This window comes from Falco rusticolus, chromosome 3 (genome assembly GCF_015220075.1).
Source record: "Falco rusticolus isolate bFalRus1 chromosome 3, bFalRus1.pri, whole genome shotgun sequence".
Lineage (NCBI taxonomy): Eukaryota > Metazoa > Chordata > Aves > Falconiformes > Falconidae > Falco > Falco rusticolus.
The window spans coordinates 70,726,224-70,741,733 of NC_051189.1; the positions used below are offsets into that span (position 1 = coordinate 70,726,224).

Below are 15,510 nucleotides of genomic sequence, written 5' to 3' on the forward strand. Positions count from 1 at the left end.
TAATTTCAACTTAATTTTAACTTTATTTCCACTAGGAATGATTCCATAGTAAAAGGAGAAAGAAGCTGCCCCAGAGATGGCCTTTCACAACAGCTGAACATTCTTATTTTATTATTTTAATTCACAGAATGTTCTGTACTTGGAAAATAAACAAAAGACGTTTCTATTTTTATTTTCTGTATTACAGGAAAAGAATTCAAAAGTTTTGTATCAACTAAAAGATGTTTTTACTGATCATCTTCATTAAGCAGGCATTAACATTGTCCTTATTATAGTGTAAATGAGCTGTAAGAGGTCTGGTTCCATCTCTGCTTCCAACAAGAACATATTTAGAGGCATTGTAGAAATTCTTCACAATTTCTTTAAAGCAGCTTTTTGTGGTTTCATTTCTTTAATTGTCAGTGAACTGTTTTCATTCCTGTGTCTGTTCATGGAACAAAACCAACCAATTTTCTTGCTGCCTTCTTTGATATCTTATTTTTATGATATCTTGCTTTCCATGATAAGAAGATGTGAAACCATCAGGATGAGGATTCTCAATTCCATCCAGATCTCAAAAAAAAAGTTAACATTAAAAGGTTCATTTACCATCTGGCCTCAGTATGTCTATATTATACCAGCATTTGACTGCAAAGCTGAAGAGCTTTAATTAGAACCACCGAATGCTACCCAATGTCACAAGCAGAAAGCAAATTTTAATTATACAAGTTAAAAAAAAATTACTTTTCCCCATGCACACTTAATTTGTAACCATCCAAAACATTCTTCATTATCCTACAAAAGTAGTAGTCATTAATGTCAAGACCTTTACATTCAGTCAAAAACACTACTACTATAGATGGAAAAAAAGTTCACGTTAAAAGAGCCTGAATTGAAGGACAGTATAAGTCAGCTTTCATTTAATTCTCATACTGGTGGGATAAGAGAAGACAACAGATACTTTCACTACCACATCAGTGCCTCTTATCTGCAGTTCTGTTAGTTCTCTTGGAACATATCCCTGAATTTGCAGGCACAGCCAACTTCTGTTGACTTTGCTAAGGCTTCCAATTACGGAAGCTCCCGTAGCTGGCTATAATCCAGGTACTCCTCAGCTCAGAACTAGACTGACAGCACTGACTTTTGATTATTATTTTTAACCTTTACTCAAAAAAAAAATTTTATATATATATATATATATGGGTCATTATCCTTATATGGGAGAGGATTTTTGATTACAAAATCTTTTGAGTCAGGCCCAGCAGCCCAGGGAAGAACTTCTGAGTATTTATTGTAGGATGAATTTGTACTGCTGATTGCAGTAGTTCATTCTGCTGATAACTCTTTGGAAAAGAACCAACAATAAGAAAAGATTAGACTGTCAACGTATCGTATTTAATGATACTGAGAAAAACTGTTACCTGTTTTAAAAGTATATTTTAACATGGAAAGAGAGAACGTGAGCTTTACAACCTTTCCACAATATAGAAATTTAAGCTATACTAAGAAATAAATAACAACCTCAAAGCCAAGTTATTAATTTAAAATAATATTGTACAAAATTTGAACATAGCAAAATCAGCTACATTGACTTCATACTGAGTAAAACAACAAAGTGACAGGAAGTGAACATTGCTATATTAACTATCAACTACCACGTCACTGTGTGCTGCCATTGCTTGGTCTTCTCAGAGTTCCACTTTCAGTCAGGATCCTTATAACATTTGGAATATCAATTCCTTAAAGGCAAACACACAAACAAACAAAAACAGAAAATAAGTGGGTTTATGAAAAAATGCATTTAAAAGCACAATTGAAACATTTAGATGCTGACATGAGTTTGGATCTTTTCGTATTAAATGAAAAATACCGTAACTTTTAACAGTCAGAATGCGCCCAGAAACTATCACTACATATTGCCATGAACAGCTGTACTGGTCCAGTTAACGGGTGTGTTTTGCCTTTCTACTCATCTCCGACTTTGAAAGATCTGCAGCTGATAATTAGAAAAGCGTGACCAGAAGTGCTTGATTTTACCACTGTAATGATAAGACAAGTGTTCTCTTCCGAACACAAGCAAGAAGGCCACGTTGCTTTGACGAAAATAATGCCCATGGCTTTGGGAGGGGGAAAGGAGAAGTAGAAGAAATGCAGTGGTAATAAACATTCAGCACCCATAACCATATGCTAAGGTAAGGGTAAGAGCAGAGCAAGCATGCCTGCTGCTTGGTGGGGTGTGGAAATACTGTGTTCTCCCCATCTCAGATCATCTTCAGCTCAGGAAACTTTCCAAGTCTGATATGGTGAACTTTAGTAGTCCTCTTCCAAACACTTGCCCAGTCTGGCCCAGACAGCAAAGACAAGGACACACACATTTTTGTATCCACAGTATCCCTTTTGCTAGGAGCTCCTTAGATCATCCACCTGATACTGCATGAAGAACCAACTCTTTTTGTCCACATTGGAGTCCCACACTACTCCAAGTTTATGTCTCAAAAGAGACAGGAAATAACAGAATCCTGTCTGTCATCTCCATCCACTCATGATTTCACAGATCTGTTACATTATCTCTGTCATCTCCAGGCTAAAAAGTTGTAGCTTTCTATTGCTTCTTGTATGGAAGATATGCCCTTACTCTGTGGCCTTTTCTAAATCTTTTGCAGCAATAAAGCCCCTTATCTGAAATAAGGGAAACAGAATTTATGCCCTATGCCAGATACAGGCAAAGCATGAATTCATGCAATAGCAAAATGATGACTCACACCTTTATTTCCATTCTTTTCTTAATTTCTTGTATTTGACATATTCTTCTGACTGATAAGTTGATATTTCCACTGATCTGATTAGGAGCTTTTGAAATTCATCAGTCAACCAACACTTAACTGTTCTGACTCTTGAGAAAATTTTGCCATCCAGATACTCATCCCTTTTTCCAGGTCATGTGTGAAGATACAAAATAGCACAGGCTCAGAGCTCTCTGCTAGAACTTCTCTTCATTGTAAAAAGTAATTGCCTATTTTCTGTTTATTATTTAAACAATGCAAGCATTTCCCTCTTTTCCCACAGCCAGTTAGTTTCCTTACAAGCCCAGATTAGAGTACCTATCAAAAACTTTTTGGAATTCCAAACAGACTGTATGAACCAGATCACCTTTATCTGACTCCTTTGCTGATACCTTTCAAATAACTACAGAAAGTCTGTAAGGAAGGTTTTCTTATAAAAAAAAATGTATTCATATTCCCCACCAACCACTTTAAGCAGATTTCATTTTTCCAGGTGTCTACTAATTCCTACTTTGTTTTCCTAAGCAGTTTTTATTCACCTGTCCAATAGAAGCTGGCAGTTTCAAAGATCACCTGGAACCCTGTACTAGTTCTGGCTGGGATGGAGTTAATTTTCTTTATAGCGGCTTGTATGGGCCCATGTTTTGGATTTGTGGCCAAAACAGTGCTGATAAAACACCAGTGTTTTGGCTGTTGCCAAAGGATGCTTGCACAGTGGCAAGGCTTTCTCCGTTTCCTACTCTGCACCCCCACAGTGATTAGGCTGGGAATAGGAAAAAGATAGGAGGGGATACAGCTGGGACAACTGACCCAGCCTGGCCAAAGGGATATTCCATACATCATGTTCAGCAATAAAAACTGGGGAGGCAAGGGGGTGGGGTTGGCTTCCAAGGTGTTTGTCAGAGACTGGCTGGGCATCAGCCTGCTTGTGGGAAGCACTGAGTGATTGTCTTTGCATGACTTGTTCCCCCCAAACCTTTCTCTTCACTTACTAAACTGTTGTTATCACGACCCACAAGTTTTCTCACTTTTGTTCTTCCTATTCTCTTCCCTGTCCAGCTGCAGGGGGGGTGGGGGGCAGTGAACAAACACCTGTGTTCAACACACAACAAAACCTTAAAAAAAAAAAAAAAAAAAGAGAGAGAGAGAGAGAGAGAGAGAGGAATATACATGAAAAAGAACCACATTTGCCACCCACAAGTTTTCAGGTTCCAAAGGAAGCTTTATGGGAGAAATCACTACCATCAGTAACTTCACAATTTTGGTCTTGAGGTCCCTAGGACCAGGTGATATTCATGGAAGAGTTATAACAGTTTGTTAATTTCATGGTTTTGTCAGTTTGTTCCAGAACTGAGTTGTGTGCACACACACACACGCCCAAAGAGAGGTTATAGCACTGATTCTAGCAGTTCCTTCCACAGTGAGTATTCAAGCAGAGAATATCTTAAGCTTCTCCACAATGTACTCATCTTCAGCATTCTTTTTTTACTCTGATGATCCTAAACTCACTCTGAGAAGCTCAAACATGTACACAGGAAGCTTCTGAAGAAAGGGCAGCAGTTGACTGAAGATGTGGGAAGGTTTAGTAGCTGAAACCTATTAGACCCTTGTAAGCAAAAGAAAGGCTACTTTTCTCTGATTCATTATTATTTCTGTGTTACTGTGCAAGTACGGTTCCTTCAGGAATCAATAAGTAAAAATTTCTTTGCTGTTGCCATTCCCAAAACCAGTGTTTCACCAGTTATATCACAGACAAGAGTCCACTTTTTTCCAGTAACAATATGCTTGATTTTAGATTACTGCCTCTCACCATGTAAGTGTTACTATGCACAATGAGAAAATAATTTTTAAAATTCTGCGATTATTAACACCTTTGTGGGAAGGCAGCTACTTTGAATTACCATTTCTAAACTGGATCCTGCAAGTTAAAGGACCAAAAAAAAAAGGTCTCTTTAGCTCTCCTTAATACCTCAAAGTTCTTTGACCCATATAGTTATTAATATTTCACAGAGCTAACAAAATTATGTTATATTTTTATATATGTGTTTGTGTGTATGTGTATGTGTGTCTATGCATGTATATGTGAATTACCTCTGAAAGCTGGATTTGCTGCTGCTATTTTGTGTAGAGTAGCAGTAACTTCCTCAACATTCATATTTCTTACACTGTTCAAAAATTCAGTAGTGATGTTGTTCTCATATGCTGTTTCCAAAGAGCCAGTTGAAAAGTTTTGGGGCTCATCGTCTTCATTTATTGATAAGGAGTGCTTAGCTGATCGGCTGCTTGAATAATCTTAAAGAAAAGAAATAGTATTTTTCAGTAACAGAAGATTCTGAAAGATTTCTCTTATTTCTCTAAATAGGGCTTTTCAAAACAAGCATTTCCAGTTTGGCACAGCAGCATTGCTGCTAAGGTTCACATCTGGCTTTGCTACATTTTCATACAACTAAGAGTCAGGAATGCTTTCCATTTACAGAAAATTCTGGAGAAACAAGAGTGGGAGGTGGGTGAAAGCTATTTCCATTATGCTCACAAAAAGTCTCCTGTATTATAAGTCACTGCATTTTTTTTTATTAGCATTGTATTAATTGAGGTTTCCAAAGCTAAAGTTTCTATAAAAAAAGAAAATTGACCCCACACAAAAAAATAAAAAAGCATACAAAATAGCTCCACTAGTATTCTGCATATCTTGCCTCTCCAAACATATGATTTTACTTCCTACGCTTGAGAAAAATAACTATTTGTTTATATCAAGAAGGGAATGACCTCAAAGGAATCCAAGATTTTTTGAAAAAATTAGTCAGAGGTACTGAGGCCAAGTAGCTGGTATTAAACAGAACTATCCATCCTATACAACATAATTTTGTTCAAATAATATCTTGATTTGACTAGACCTGCACTAAGCCTCTTCTCCATCAAGAAGGGAAAGAAATGGGAGGGGGTTGGGGTGCGGGGAAGCCAGAGTTAAACTTTGAAAGCCTCCTTAGAAACAGTTGCCTCTAGACAGAGGAAAGTCACAGTCGGTACTAATTAAATTTCTCCTCAAATGCTACAGTTAAACAGGATGAATGTTTTTGAATAGTTTGCCATTTCTAACATTTGTAGAGGATGGAAAAAACCCAAAACTACTAATTCACGCTGCTTGACCCTGCCTTTATTCTGCTCTTAAGCTGTGTTTTTCAAGAAAAAAAAAAAGCTTACTAAAATTTATGCAAGGTTCAGTGTTAAGATTAAAGCACATTCAAGATTGCAAAGCTAACATTACCAGTATCAGAGTCACTAATATCTGCCGAAGTCAAGTCAGACTGTTCTGTGGAATATTCCAATGCTGCTTCTCCATTATATTCAGTATCTAAGAGGTCCTACAAGTTTCAAAAAAATTGTGTTCAGATTTTCATCAAGACAACCTCTTGAAATGATGAATTTGTACATTTTTAATGGTCACAAACCAAATAGAAGACCAGTATTTCTGCTACAAAATCTGAAAAAACAAGTATTTATTTGAAGATTAGGCAGCTGGTAATGAACTTCTATGTACACATTGCTCACAGTATCTCTACATCTGAAAAAGCAATATATTTGGCCAAGAAGAGATAAAGCCTAATTCTCAACCTGTCAGGTCTAAAAAAGGAAGCGTTTTACTCTTAGAACAATAGTTAGTTAATATATTACCAGTTGAAAGATCACAGTTTTGAGTACTATAAAACCCTAATGTGGCAAAACATTTTCTTTTTTCTACAACTAGTAGGTCAGAAGTTACTTCAGTTAGAACTTGTTTTGTAACGTGTCAGATTTTACCCTTTGTCAATGAATAAAACAACAAAATCCTGTATGGAAAAAACAGCAGGAATAAGGTGAAAGTAAGCTTAATGAGGAAGTAAAAAGCAGTAAATTATTCATAAGAGCTATAGGCATGGAATTTATCATTGATAAGTACTGCCTTTGGGGCAGAAAGAAAATAACAGAGGGAAGACGGAATATGGGGAACAAAGATAAACTTTATTCTAAAAATTAAGAAAGGCTTTTGAAGACAAGAGAAAAAACCAACACTAAACTTTTTTTTCTTGAAGCATCACCTCTGTGATTCTCTCCAGTTGTTGGCTGGTACTTATCCTCATTTGGCATTTTCCACTTAAGCTCACCCTTTAAATAAAGTTAAGTAGCTGTAGCAGTAGGAGTAGCTGTTGTGGCAAATGAGAAGTCTGTTCAACACGTAACAATTCTGCAAGAAACACTGGGAGGGATAAGGAATACTGTTTCCTATGGCAAAGATGTCGAATGGATGACCAAGAGGAAAGTTCCTACCTATCTGTTGATAACAGAGGAATGAACTAAAAGTCATTCCAAGGATGGAAACTGTGGAGATTATGGTATAATGGAACACAAACTGGAGGTATAGGAAATGCAAGTGGCAACCACTACAGCTTCAAAGAAGTACTCGGAACACCTCCATACTATGCCTATGTGAAGTCAGTCAAAAGTAATAGCAGAGAGGGGAAAAACTGGGTTTCTAATAGTGGAGGAAGAAAAAGACCTCAAAGGGAACACTCCAAAGAGTAGGACCAAAAGTTGTGTAAAAGAAAATTAGTGTCAGTAATGCTTAATTGCATGGTGAGTGAAGTGAAAGCTGGGAATGGAAATGCAATACAGAATGGAAATGCAACACAAAAGAAGAAGAGAAAAGCTTAAGTTAGAATTGAACAGGGGCAAAAAGAGCAGAAAAACACAGATGTAACAAAAAGCATGGAAAATAAGAGACAAGATAATGTTTAGCTTCTATTAGAAAGAAGAAAAAAAAAGAAAGCACCTTTGAACACAGAAAGTATTGAGACTCCTCACCAGAAAAGCTGGAAGTTTATTCTATCATCACTACAAAAAGTGAAGTATTTAATGGGCAAAACTTACAATATAGTCTTCGCAGATGTTTTGTTTAAACTATATGTAACAATAAAATTGCATAATCACAGGAATCTACAGATCTATAGAACAAAACCAAAACAAAATCCACATTACTTTGTTTGATACAGCCTGCTGACGATATTCCACCAGTGCATCTGTAAGAGTCTGTGTAACTTTCAGGATAAATGAGGCATCATCTTCATTCAGTATCTCAAAATTTTGCTAGAAAAAAAAAAACCACAACCAAAACATTAAAAAATTGCCTCTAAAAGATTGAAGTATCAACATGTTCAAACAAAACCTGCAGGAACTTCCATGTCTCTATCCTTCTGTCAGACGTGGCTGAAGTTACAAAGCAAATACAGTTTTTACACCAATTAATGGGATTAAAAGTAAGAAGGTGGAATGGAAGAGGATCCTAACAGAAGGAAGCTGCAGCTACATGATACAGTCCTTTGAAGAGGAAGAACCCAAGAATATGCCTGGAAATAGATATAGCAAAATGCTTTTTCTTAAGTATTTTGATCTCTTCCCAAGACACTTGCATACAAATGAATGTGTACAACCTCCCTGATGCAATATAGTCATAAGCTATGTATCCAAAAAATAGCAAAAATCCAGAACACTACTGAAATTAAAAATATATGCTGCCTTGACTTATACTAATCTTCTTCTTCCCAAAAAGCCTAAGGAAAAGTCTTCAAAACTTTGAAGCTCTAGTAGGGGAACAAGTTCTAGCACCAACAGCCCTCCCAGAGTGTGCTACATGCATCATCCTGTACTAATAAAGTTCTGCTGAAAACATTTCCACTGGGCACAATGTAACAACTGCAGGTCTGTCCTAACAATTCAAAGTATTCTGGCATAGAAACAAACACTTCTAAGCACTCCAGACGATGACAAACAGTAATAAAAACCAGCATAACAGGGATTATATTATATTTTTAACACTAACAGTGTTTGCCTCTCCTGGTTTGCATATGTTCTAGTTAAAGATCTTGTCAAAAAATCAGCTGGGAAAAAATTAAGCTTTAGCAAGGAGATCTTATCAGGTAATAAACAAAATACAATTATTTTAATGACAAAGCTGAACATACTGATTTTCACAACTAAATAAGTATGTATCATGGATAGCTGTTGAACAACTGGAATTATTCCATTATATGAACAGGAGCTCCAAAAAGATACTTGTGAAATTACTTTCCACTACACAAGAAATCTCAGAATCCAACAATAGAAACACATCATGCAGCTTTTCAAAAAATGACTGTAAATGCCAATATTAAACAGTTTTTGAACTTTCCAAAACAGAACATTGTTCCAAACACATTCCCAACAGTCCTCTTTTCCAAACACATTCCCAATAGTCCTCTTTTGTTCTTGGAGACAATAACACCAAGCCAGAGGACGTCTCAAAACAAATTCAAGCTTCATTAGCAAGGAGCAATCTTTAAACCTAATAACTCCCTATTAAAAAGGGGAAAAAAGATTTTATGATAGTCAATGATGTTTAAATTAACATGCAGTAGCTGAGTCACAACAACTATCACTAAAGATTTTTGTACAGTTTGTCACAATAACCATTTCTGTATGCAAGACCAAGACCACAAATGTTGTTAATACATCTAACTAGCAACTGCTAGCTTTCCCCTCCTATTGATTGTATCTCTGCTGTGAATGTGTACATAAGACATATTTTCAACAACTGGGTAGACTCAGGTGTTTTGTCACATACTTTACAAAGGGAACAGGTAGGTTTCTTTTAGTTTATGATTTTGGGGGGGGGGTTGTGTTCAAGTATACAACTTGTATTTTATTTCTTAAAAATTGCTTCTTTCCTTTCCACATATCTCAGATATTTTTCTCCATTCTACTTCCTTCCATTAGTGAATTACATCTTTCCAAACTCCTCATTTGGCAATCATAGACCAATTATAAAAGAAAAAAAAATTTAAAACAGTCATTTTACTTAAGCATGTAGTTTAGGAGTAGAGTTAAGCTATAGCTGAGAAAAATGTGCTCATTTTAAGTGCAAGTCATTTTACTGATAGTAAACCAGCACTTTAGCAAAAATCCTGTCTAGAAACTTTAGAATGAATACATAAATTATAAATTCAGTGATATTTATTTTATTCTGAATCCTGCCTTCTGACAAAACACATTAAATTATCAGACTGCCTACATTTTGGCTTCTGCTACTTTCTACATTTTAAGCTTAGTAATTCTGTGATTATTTTTTTTCCCAAAAAAATTACTTTGCAAGGTAAGAATCAACACTCACCAAATAACTCAACAGTTGTTCTTGACTAGTAAATTCTTCAGAATTTGCTGTAAATTCTTGCTGTTTCATATAGAAAAAAAAAAGTCCACAGATCTATCATGTGCAGTAATTATAACTAAAATTAAACAGTAATTATGGTTATTCTAGATTGTAATTAAACTATGTGTGCTTATATGAAACGTGTACATGTGTTTTCATGACAAAGTAGGAAAAAACCTAGTTCTTAATAAATTTGCTTAGCAACTTGTAGCTAATTTACTATCAATAATATTATCAATATGAATAAGCAAAAGCAAACACCATTGCCAATCATATATTAAAGTAATTATTTCCTCAACTATTTGTAAACTGGAAACACATTAATGGAAAAACATTCACCTCAACTTCCTTCTTTTCTTCCTGCGATTGTTTATTGGTCTCACACCTTAAGATAGAATAAATAAATAAATAAAACAGTATACAGTTGGTTGATCTCTCAAAAATGTGTAGCTAGTCAATAACTGATAATCAGTTTCAATTCCTGACACAATACTCGTACAGTAGTTCTGAAACACCCTGAAAGGTCACATTATTTTCTTGCAGAAATCCCAGTGGTCCCAGGTATCACTGTAAAAAAATTTTATGAGGTTTTTTCAGTCCGAGTAGCTAGTACGTAAGTTCTAAAACCCAGAAAAAAGAATGAAACATCATTTGACTGCTTGCTGTCAACGAGAATCTGATCTTATTCCTTTTAAGAAACTATATATTGAGTTCACATCTCTCAGAAGTCTCACAAAAATAAACAGTAAAGGAGCAAGCTGAAGTCCTAATTTAGTAACCAACTTCCAAACCAATCTCTTGCTGAAACACCTGGCTGCTCATAGTTACCCAGGATCTATCTAACAACTGGATTAAAAGAACAACATTAAGTGCTTTTCCAAAAGATACTGTTCTTTAAACTTGAAGTACAGGACAGCACAATGAGGATCAGTGTCAGGGAGAAACAGACAGCAGCATTTCCAGGTGTGGATAACTGAGCTTGATTTAGTTCCCTATTTTTGATGTTTTCATGATCTAGTTCAATCTCCAGATTAAGAACTGTTACAGGTATTTGAAAGCCAGACAAATGAACACAAAGATTCATAAACCTGGACTTGAATCTGGTTTCAATGAATCCTTTTCCTTAATGGTTGTCCCATAGACAGGCAGAATTCCTACAAAAAGATTTCAGAAACAAGAAAATTTCTCCTTTTACTTGATAACAGTAAACAAGCAAAAGATATTAGCTCTCCATGTCTGGGAAAGAGTACCAGCTTAAGAAACATTCCAAGAGAATGTCATTAGAGCAAACCAAAGAACTAATTGTTGGAACAAAAGTCTTATGTTTGGGTTCACGCATGTATGTCCCTTACTGAATGCTTTCCTGTAGTTCCTGGTGTAGCACAAAGACGACTGATGTTGGGAGATGTCCCTCTCACACAAAGGCTGATAGTTCAAACTAACTGACAATACTGTTATTAATAAAGACGTTTACAAACAGCAAGCATGGTTTCACCATTTTGGAACCACACACAATACTACTAATTGTTCCTCCATGAAATCTCTTTGTAAAGATGAACCCCAATTGTTACAGCTATTTACTGATTATATTTTCCTTCTAAAATCAGTTCATATACCATTCTAATTATCCAACACGAACCCATAACAGAGGGGTTTTTAAATGATAAGAGAATGTTATTTTTGAATTTGTAATACATGAGGGTTATGCTTTAAGGATAACACAGCTAAATATAAAAACTAGATGCATCTAGAGCAAAATCTGAGGTCACTTTACATATGCCAGATTTTCTGTTGATGAGAGAAGTTTACAGCTGAGCATGATTTCATAAGACAAGCATTTTACTATTATAGCATGCCTTTCTTCCTCACAGCATACACTATGCAAATCCAATACAGACAGTTATAATCTACAAAAATTTCCTTTGAGTAAATTTAAAGGGTTTTGGGGGTGGTGGATTTTTTTTGTTTGTTTTACTTTTCTGAGTTGTTGCCTTTGCTGCCTTCTTCAGTCTTGTTGCCTTTGCTGCTTTCAATAGCCTCATTAGGTTCAATCTTCTCATCTGGCTTTGTCTGCTCTTTCTGAATTTTCTCCTGCTCCTCTTGAACCTTCTTTTCATCTAAAACAATAAAACCAGTATATTTAGTAATGGTTTCCCAGTATTTTGATTTAAAAGTATTCCTTGCTTAGAATTTTTTGAAAGATAATGTCAATAAAACCTGAAGGTGTAAGAAAGGTATCTTATGAAGAAATAAAATAAAAACCGGACCTAAAAATCTAAGATTTGGTTCAGCCATGAAGCACAAGTTTAGATTTCTGATCAGAAATACCCTGAATGAGAACAATTATAATGCCCCTAGACTGAAACCTAATCTCACCTTTGACATTAAGTCTACAACCAAGCAGTAACTTCTTATGTTTCTTCACTTACACGGTGTTCACTTATTTTTGTATTTAATTGTTGGTTTCTTCCCAATAAAATAAGCATTAGTCAAATATTTTACCTGTCATTAAAAAAAATATCTATTCAATCTATTTCCTTTTTATTCTTCTTGTGCTATGAACAGTTTGGCATGCAGCTATTCCTTTTTTTTCCTGACACCAAAGAACAGTTTATATGGCCAAAAAGAGTCTATGCCCCTTCTCCCAAAAATATGCATAGTAAAAGTTTCTAATTATGAAACTTGTCTTGTTTCTGCTCTGAATTATCCAGCGACATTAAGTAAAACTGGGTATTTTTTTTTGTAAACACTGGGATTATTCTTTCCTTTGCCACAGATCCCAAACCCATTCAGATATGGCACAAATTCACCCTCTATAGAAGAACATAACTATAGAAGCCATAAACAGGCAAATACAGAGTAAAAAAGTGAAAACTTAAAAAAAAAATAATTGAAAAAAAATTATTCTTCTCTTACCTTGAATAAGGTCTGGCATTTTTCCATCCTTATTTTTACAGTCTTCTTCATTATTAAGTGATGTATCCATATGCTGAACTTTAGCTTTTGAAGGGCTGTCATCTGCATTAGGATCTAAATAAACATGCTTGAAATGTAGCACAATGGACTTATCTTGACAGAGACGGGTTCTACAACTGCACTTCAATTTCAACTAGCTCTGTTTCTGTGCGCTACTAGTTACAAACATTCAGAGGAATTTTATAAGCATTATTATGTGACAGCATATTCAATGTGAAATACAAATCAGTAACGAAGTTTTAAATATTTTATAGCCTGGTTATAACTACATAAAAAATTTCTTAACAGATGTAAGTATTATAAATATAGTAGAATGCCACACAGCTATGCACAAAATTAGACACATTAATCAATAGGTTGCAGTCAAGAAAGCTAATCTGAATAGGATTCAATTTATTTCAAAACACTTTCCTAGTTTCAGAATGGCTATCTTTACTCTTCAGAGTGTGACACTGCTCATCTAGATTATTATAAAAATAATCTTCCCTTTAATTCTGAGGAGCTATTTTAAGACACCATTTACATACTAATAATATACATTAAAATTAAGTACATTAGTTTTAATTCAAATCTTTATTTTTCACACAGATCTGAGAATAAGGATGTCTCATAGCAATTTTTAGCCATTTCCTGTAGTGGCATGCAATTGTACCATCTGTCTATCTGGATGACATCGTACTACAAAAAGTTTTGAAAGACTGAACTGAGCGGAAAAGTCTCACAGATACCATGTTTCTACAATTTTATGAATATCAATGGCTAGTAAAACAGAAAGTTTTCTTCCACAAGTAAAAGCGACAGCTGTGCTTTAAGAATCCTGTCTGGCTTTCTGGACTGCAAATTAAATATTGGTATGGAGCTACAACTTGCTCCTTTTGCCCATAGGGAAAGGATCCTGGGAAGCAAGAGGGACTGGGATGGAAAGAGGGAGAGAGAACAAAGCTATATAAAACAGTGCTCTCTAGTTATGTTTTCCACGGAAGAACTTGTTCATCCATCAAATTTTCAATATAAACCTTACAAAATGCAACTTAGAATGTAAACACACGCTACAATTACTGACCAAACCTTTCAATTTGCCCTTAAAACAAGCTGATTTAGATAAAAGGGAGTTTACCCAAATTTTAACTATACAATTTACATCCCACTGAGCACACGTACATTCTTGCCATCTCCTCCTCATTACTGGAGCATCTGTAACAACCTAAAAATAAAACCCATTAATGTTAGATATTTTGTGTATAAAATCATTCCACAGGTATTTCATCAGAGTTAAACATTTATTTTTGTAAGGATATATGATCCGTAGTGTAAATCACTGAATGGATATTCAAAAAGTCAGTAAGTCAGTTACCTGGACACTTATTTGCTACAATGAATTTTTGCTAGAGCTTAAACAGACACACACACACAAACAAACAAATAAAAAAGCCCCAAATATCTGGTTTCAGAAAATACAGCAGTAAAACCAAATCAGGTTACGCGTACTCTGTTTAGAAGTTCCCAAAATCAAGGATGGATTTGCTGTGGATGTAGCGCAACTTCCTAGAAAAACAAAACTGTCTACAAAATATAGATGGAATTAATTATTTCTGTATCCATGATCTAAAACATACAGTCTTGAGCCAAGAAGAAATTTGAATTAAGTAGGTCAAAAGACAAAGTTGCTGCCAATAGTCAGTTTTGATTTTCTTTTTAAGCAGAAGTTTAAAAATGAAGGCTATGCAGACAGACTGAATTTGATAATCTGAAATCTCTCCGTTCTACAGCATTTGTTCTAGAGGAAAGACTTGATCTTCCAATATTACCATACTTTCTTTTTAATCAAAAGGAGTAGGATCAGTACAGGCTCTCATCCTTGAGCCTAGCTGCAATAGTATCACACAGAAAGAAAAATAGATCTTTTTTTCAGATGGGCACAACATAGCAAGCTTAAACACAGTAATATTGTGAACCCCACTTTGAAATCAGACACATCCTATGCACATTACACAGCATTAGCAAGAGATCTTGCCAAGAAACATTGCTTAACAAGCAGGATGTTGGCAGATGTTTAAATTGATGGAGAAAATTAATTTAATATATACTATAAAGAACACTAAGCACCTAAGTAAGCTTGTCATGAATCAGTGCTAAGGTACATCTTAAGAAGAAACTTCGCCAATGTCCTGCCCTGATGAAGGTGGTAAACATTTCTAAATACTGTTGCAATGTAAGCATCCACAGAAAACAATATGAAGATATCTTAATAAGGACATGCTTCTAAGGGTGCAGCCCCCCAAGAATTTAAGCTTACGGTGTTCGTGTGACCCCATGGCATTGTTGATAACATCACACTTCTCACACTTCCCTCTGTACTACCAGAATTTTTACCTTGCTCCTCTGAGAATTGCCACAAGTTGCTAACAAAGCAGAAACCAATTCAGAAAAGTCATAAAGGTATTTTCCTAGCAACAATGAAACAAGTTATTTTATACCTATCCACCCCAGCTGTGAACTGATTAAATATTAATATAGATATTTTGTGTTATTTGTGCACTCGAGTCATGGTTC

At 35.3% G+C, this 15,510-nt stretch overlaps 1 protein-coding gene across 7 annotated transcripts in view; it reads right to left on the minus strand.

The window, feature by feature from the left end:
* Positions 1 to 15,510, minus strand: part of LOC119144063 — a 23,579-nt gene continuing 8,069 nt past the window's right edge. For 4 of the 7 annotated variants that reach the window (XM_037378918.1, XM_037378917.1, XM_037378916.1 and 1 more), the window contains exons 9-17: positions 14,119 to 14,161; positions 12,898 to 13,011; positions 11,957 to 12,098; positions 10,321 to 10,366; positions 9,943 to 10,002; positions 7,776 to 7,883; positions 6,028 to 6,124; positions 4,854 to 5,054; positions 4 to 1,718 (exon numbers count right to left, since the gene is read on the minus strand). In XM_037378918.1, coding sequence (XP_037234815.1) covers positions 1,639 to 1,718; positions 4,854 to 5,054; positions 6,028 to 6,124; positions 7,776 to 7,883; positions 9,943 to 10,002; positions 10,321 to 10,366; positions 11,957 to 12,098; positions 12,898 to 13,011; positions 14,119 to 14,161 — 891 coding nt within the window. In that variant the 3' untranslated portion in view covers positions 4 to 1,638. Of the gene's footprint in view, positions 1,719 to 3,754; positions 3,878 to 4,853; positions 5,055 to 6,027; positions 6,125 to 7,775; positions 7,884 to 9,942; positions 10,003 to 10,320; positions 10,367 to 11,956; positions 12,099 to 12,897; positions 13,012 to 14,118; positions 14,162 to 15,510 lie in introns of those variants that run through there. The other 3 variants (XM_037378915.1, XR_005102954.1, XM_037378919.1) reach the window with 3 other exon arrangements.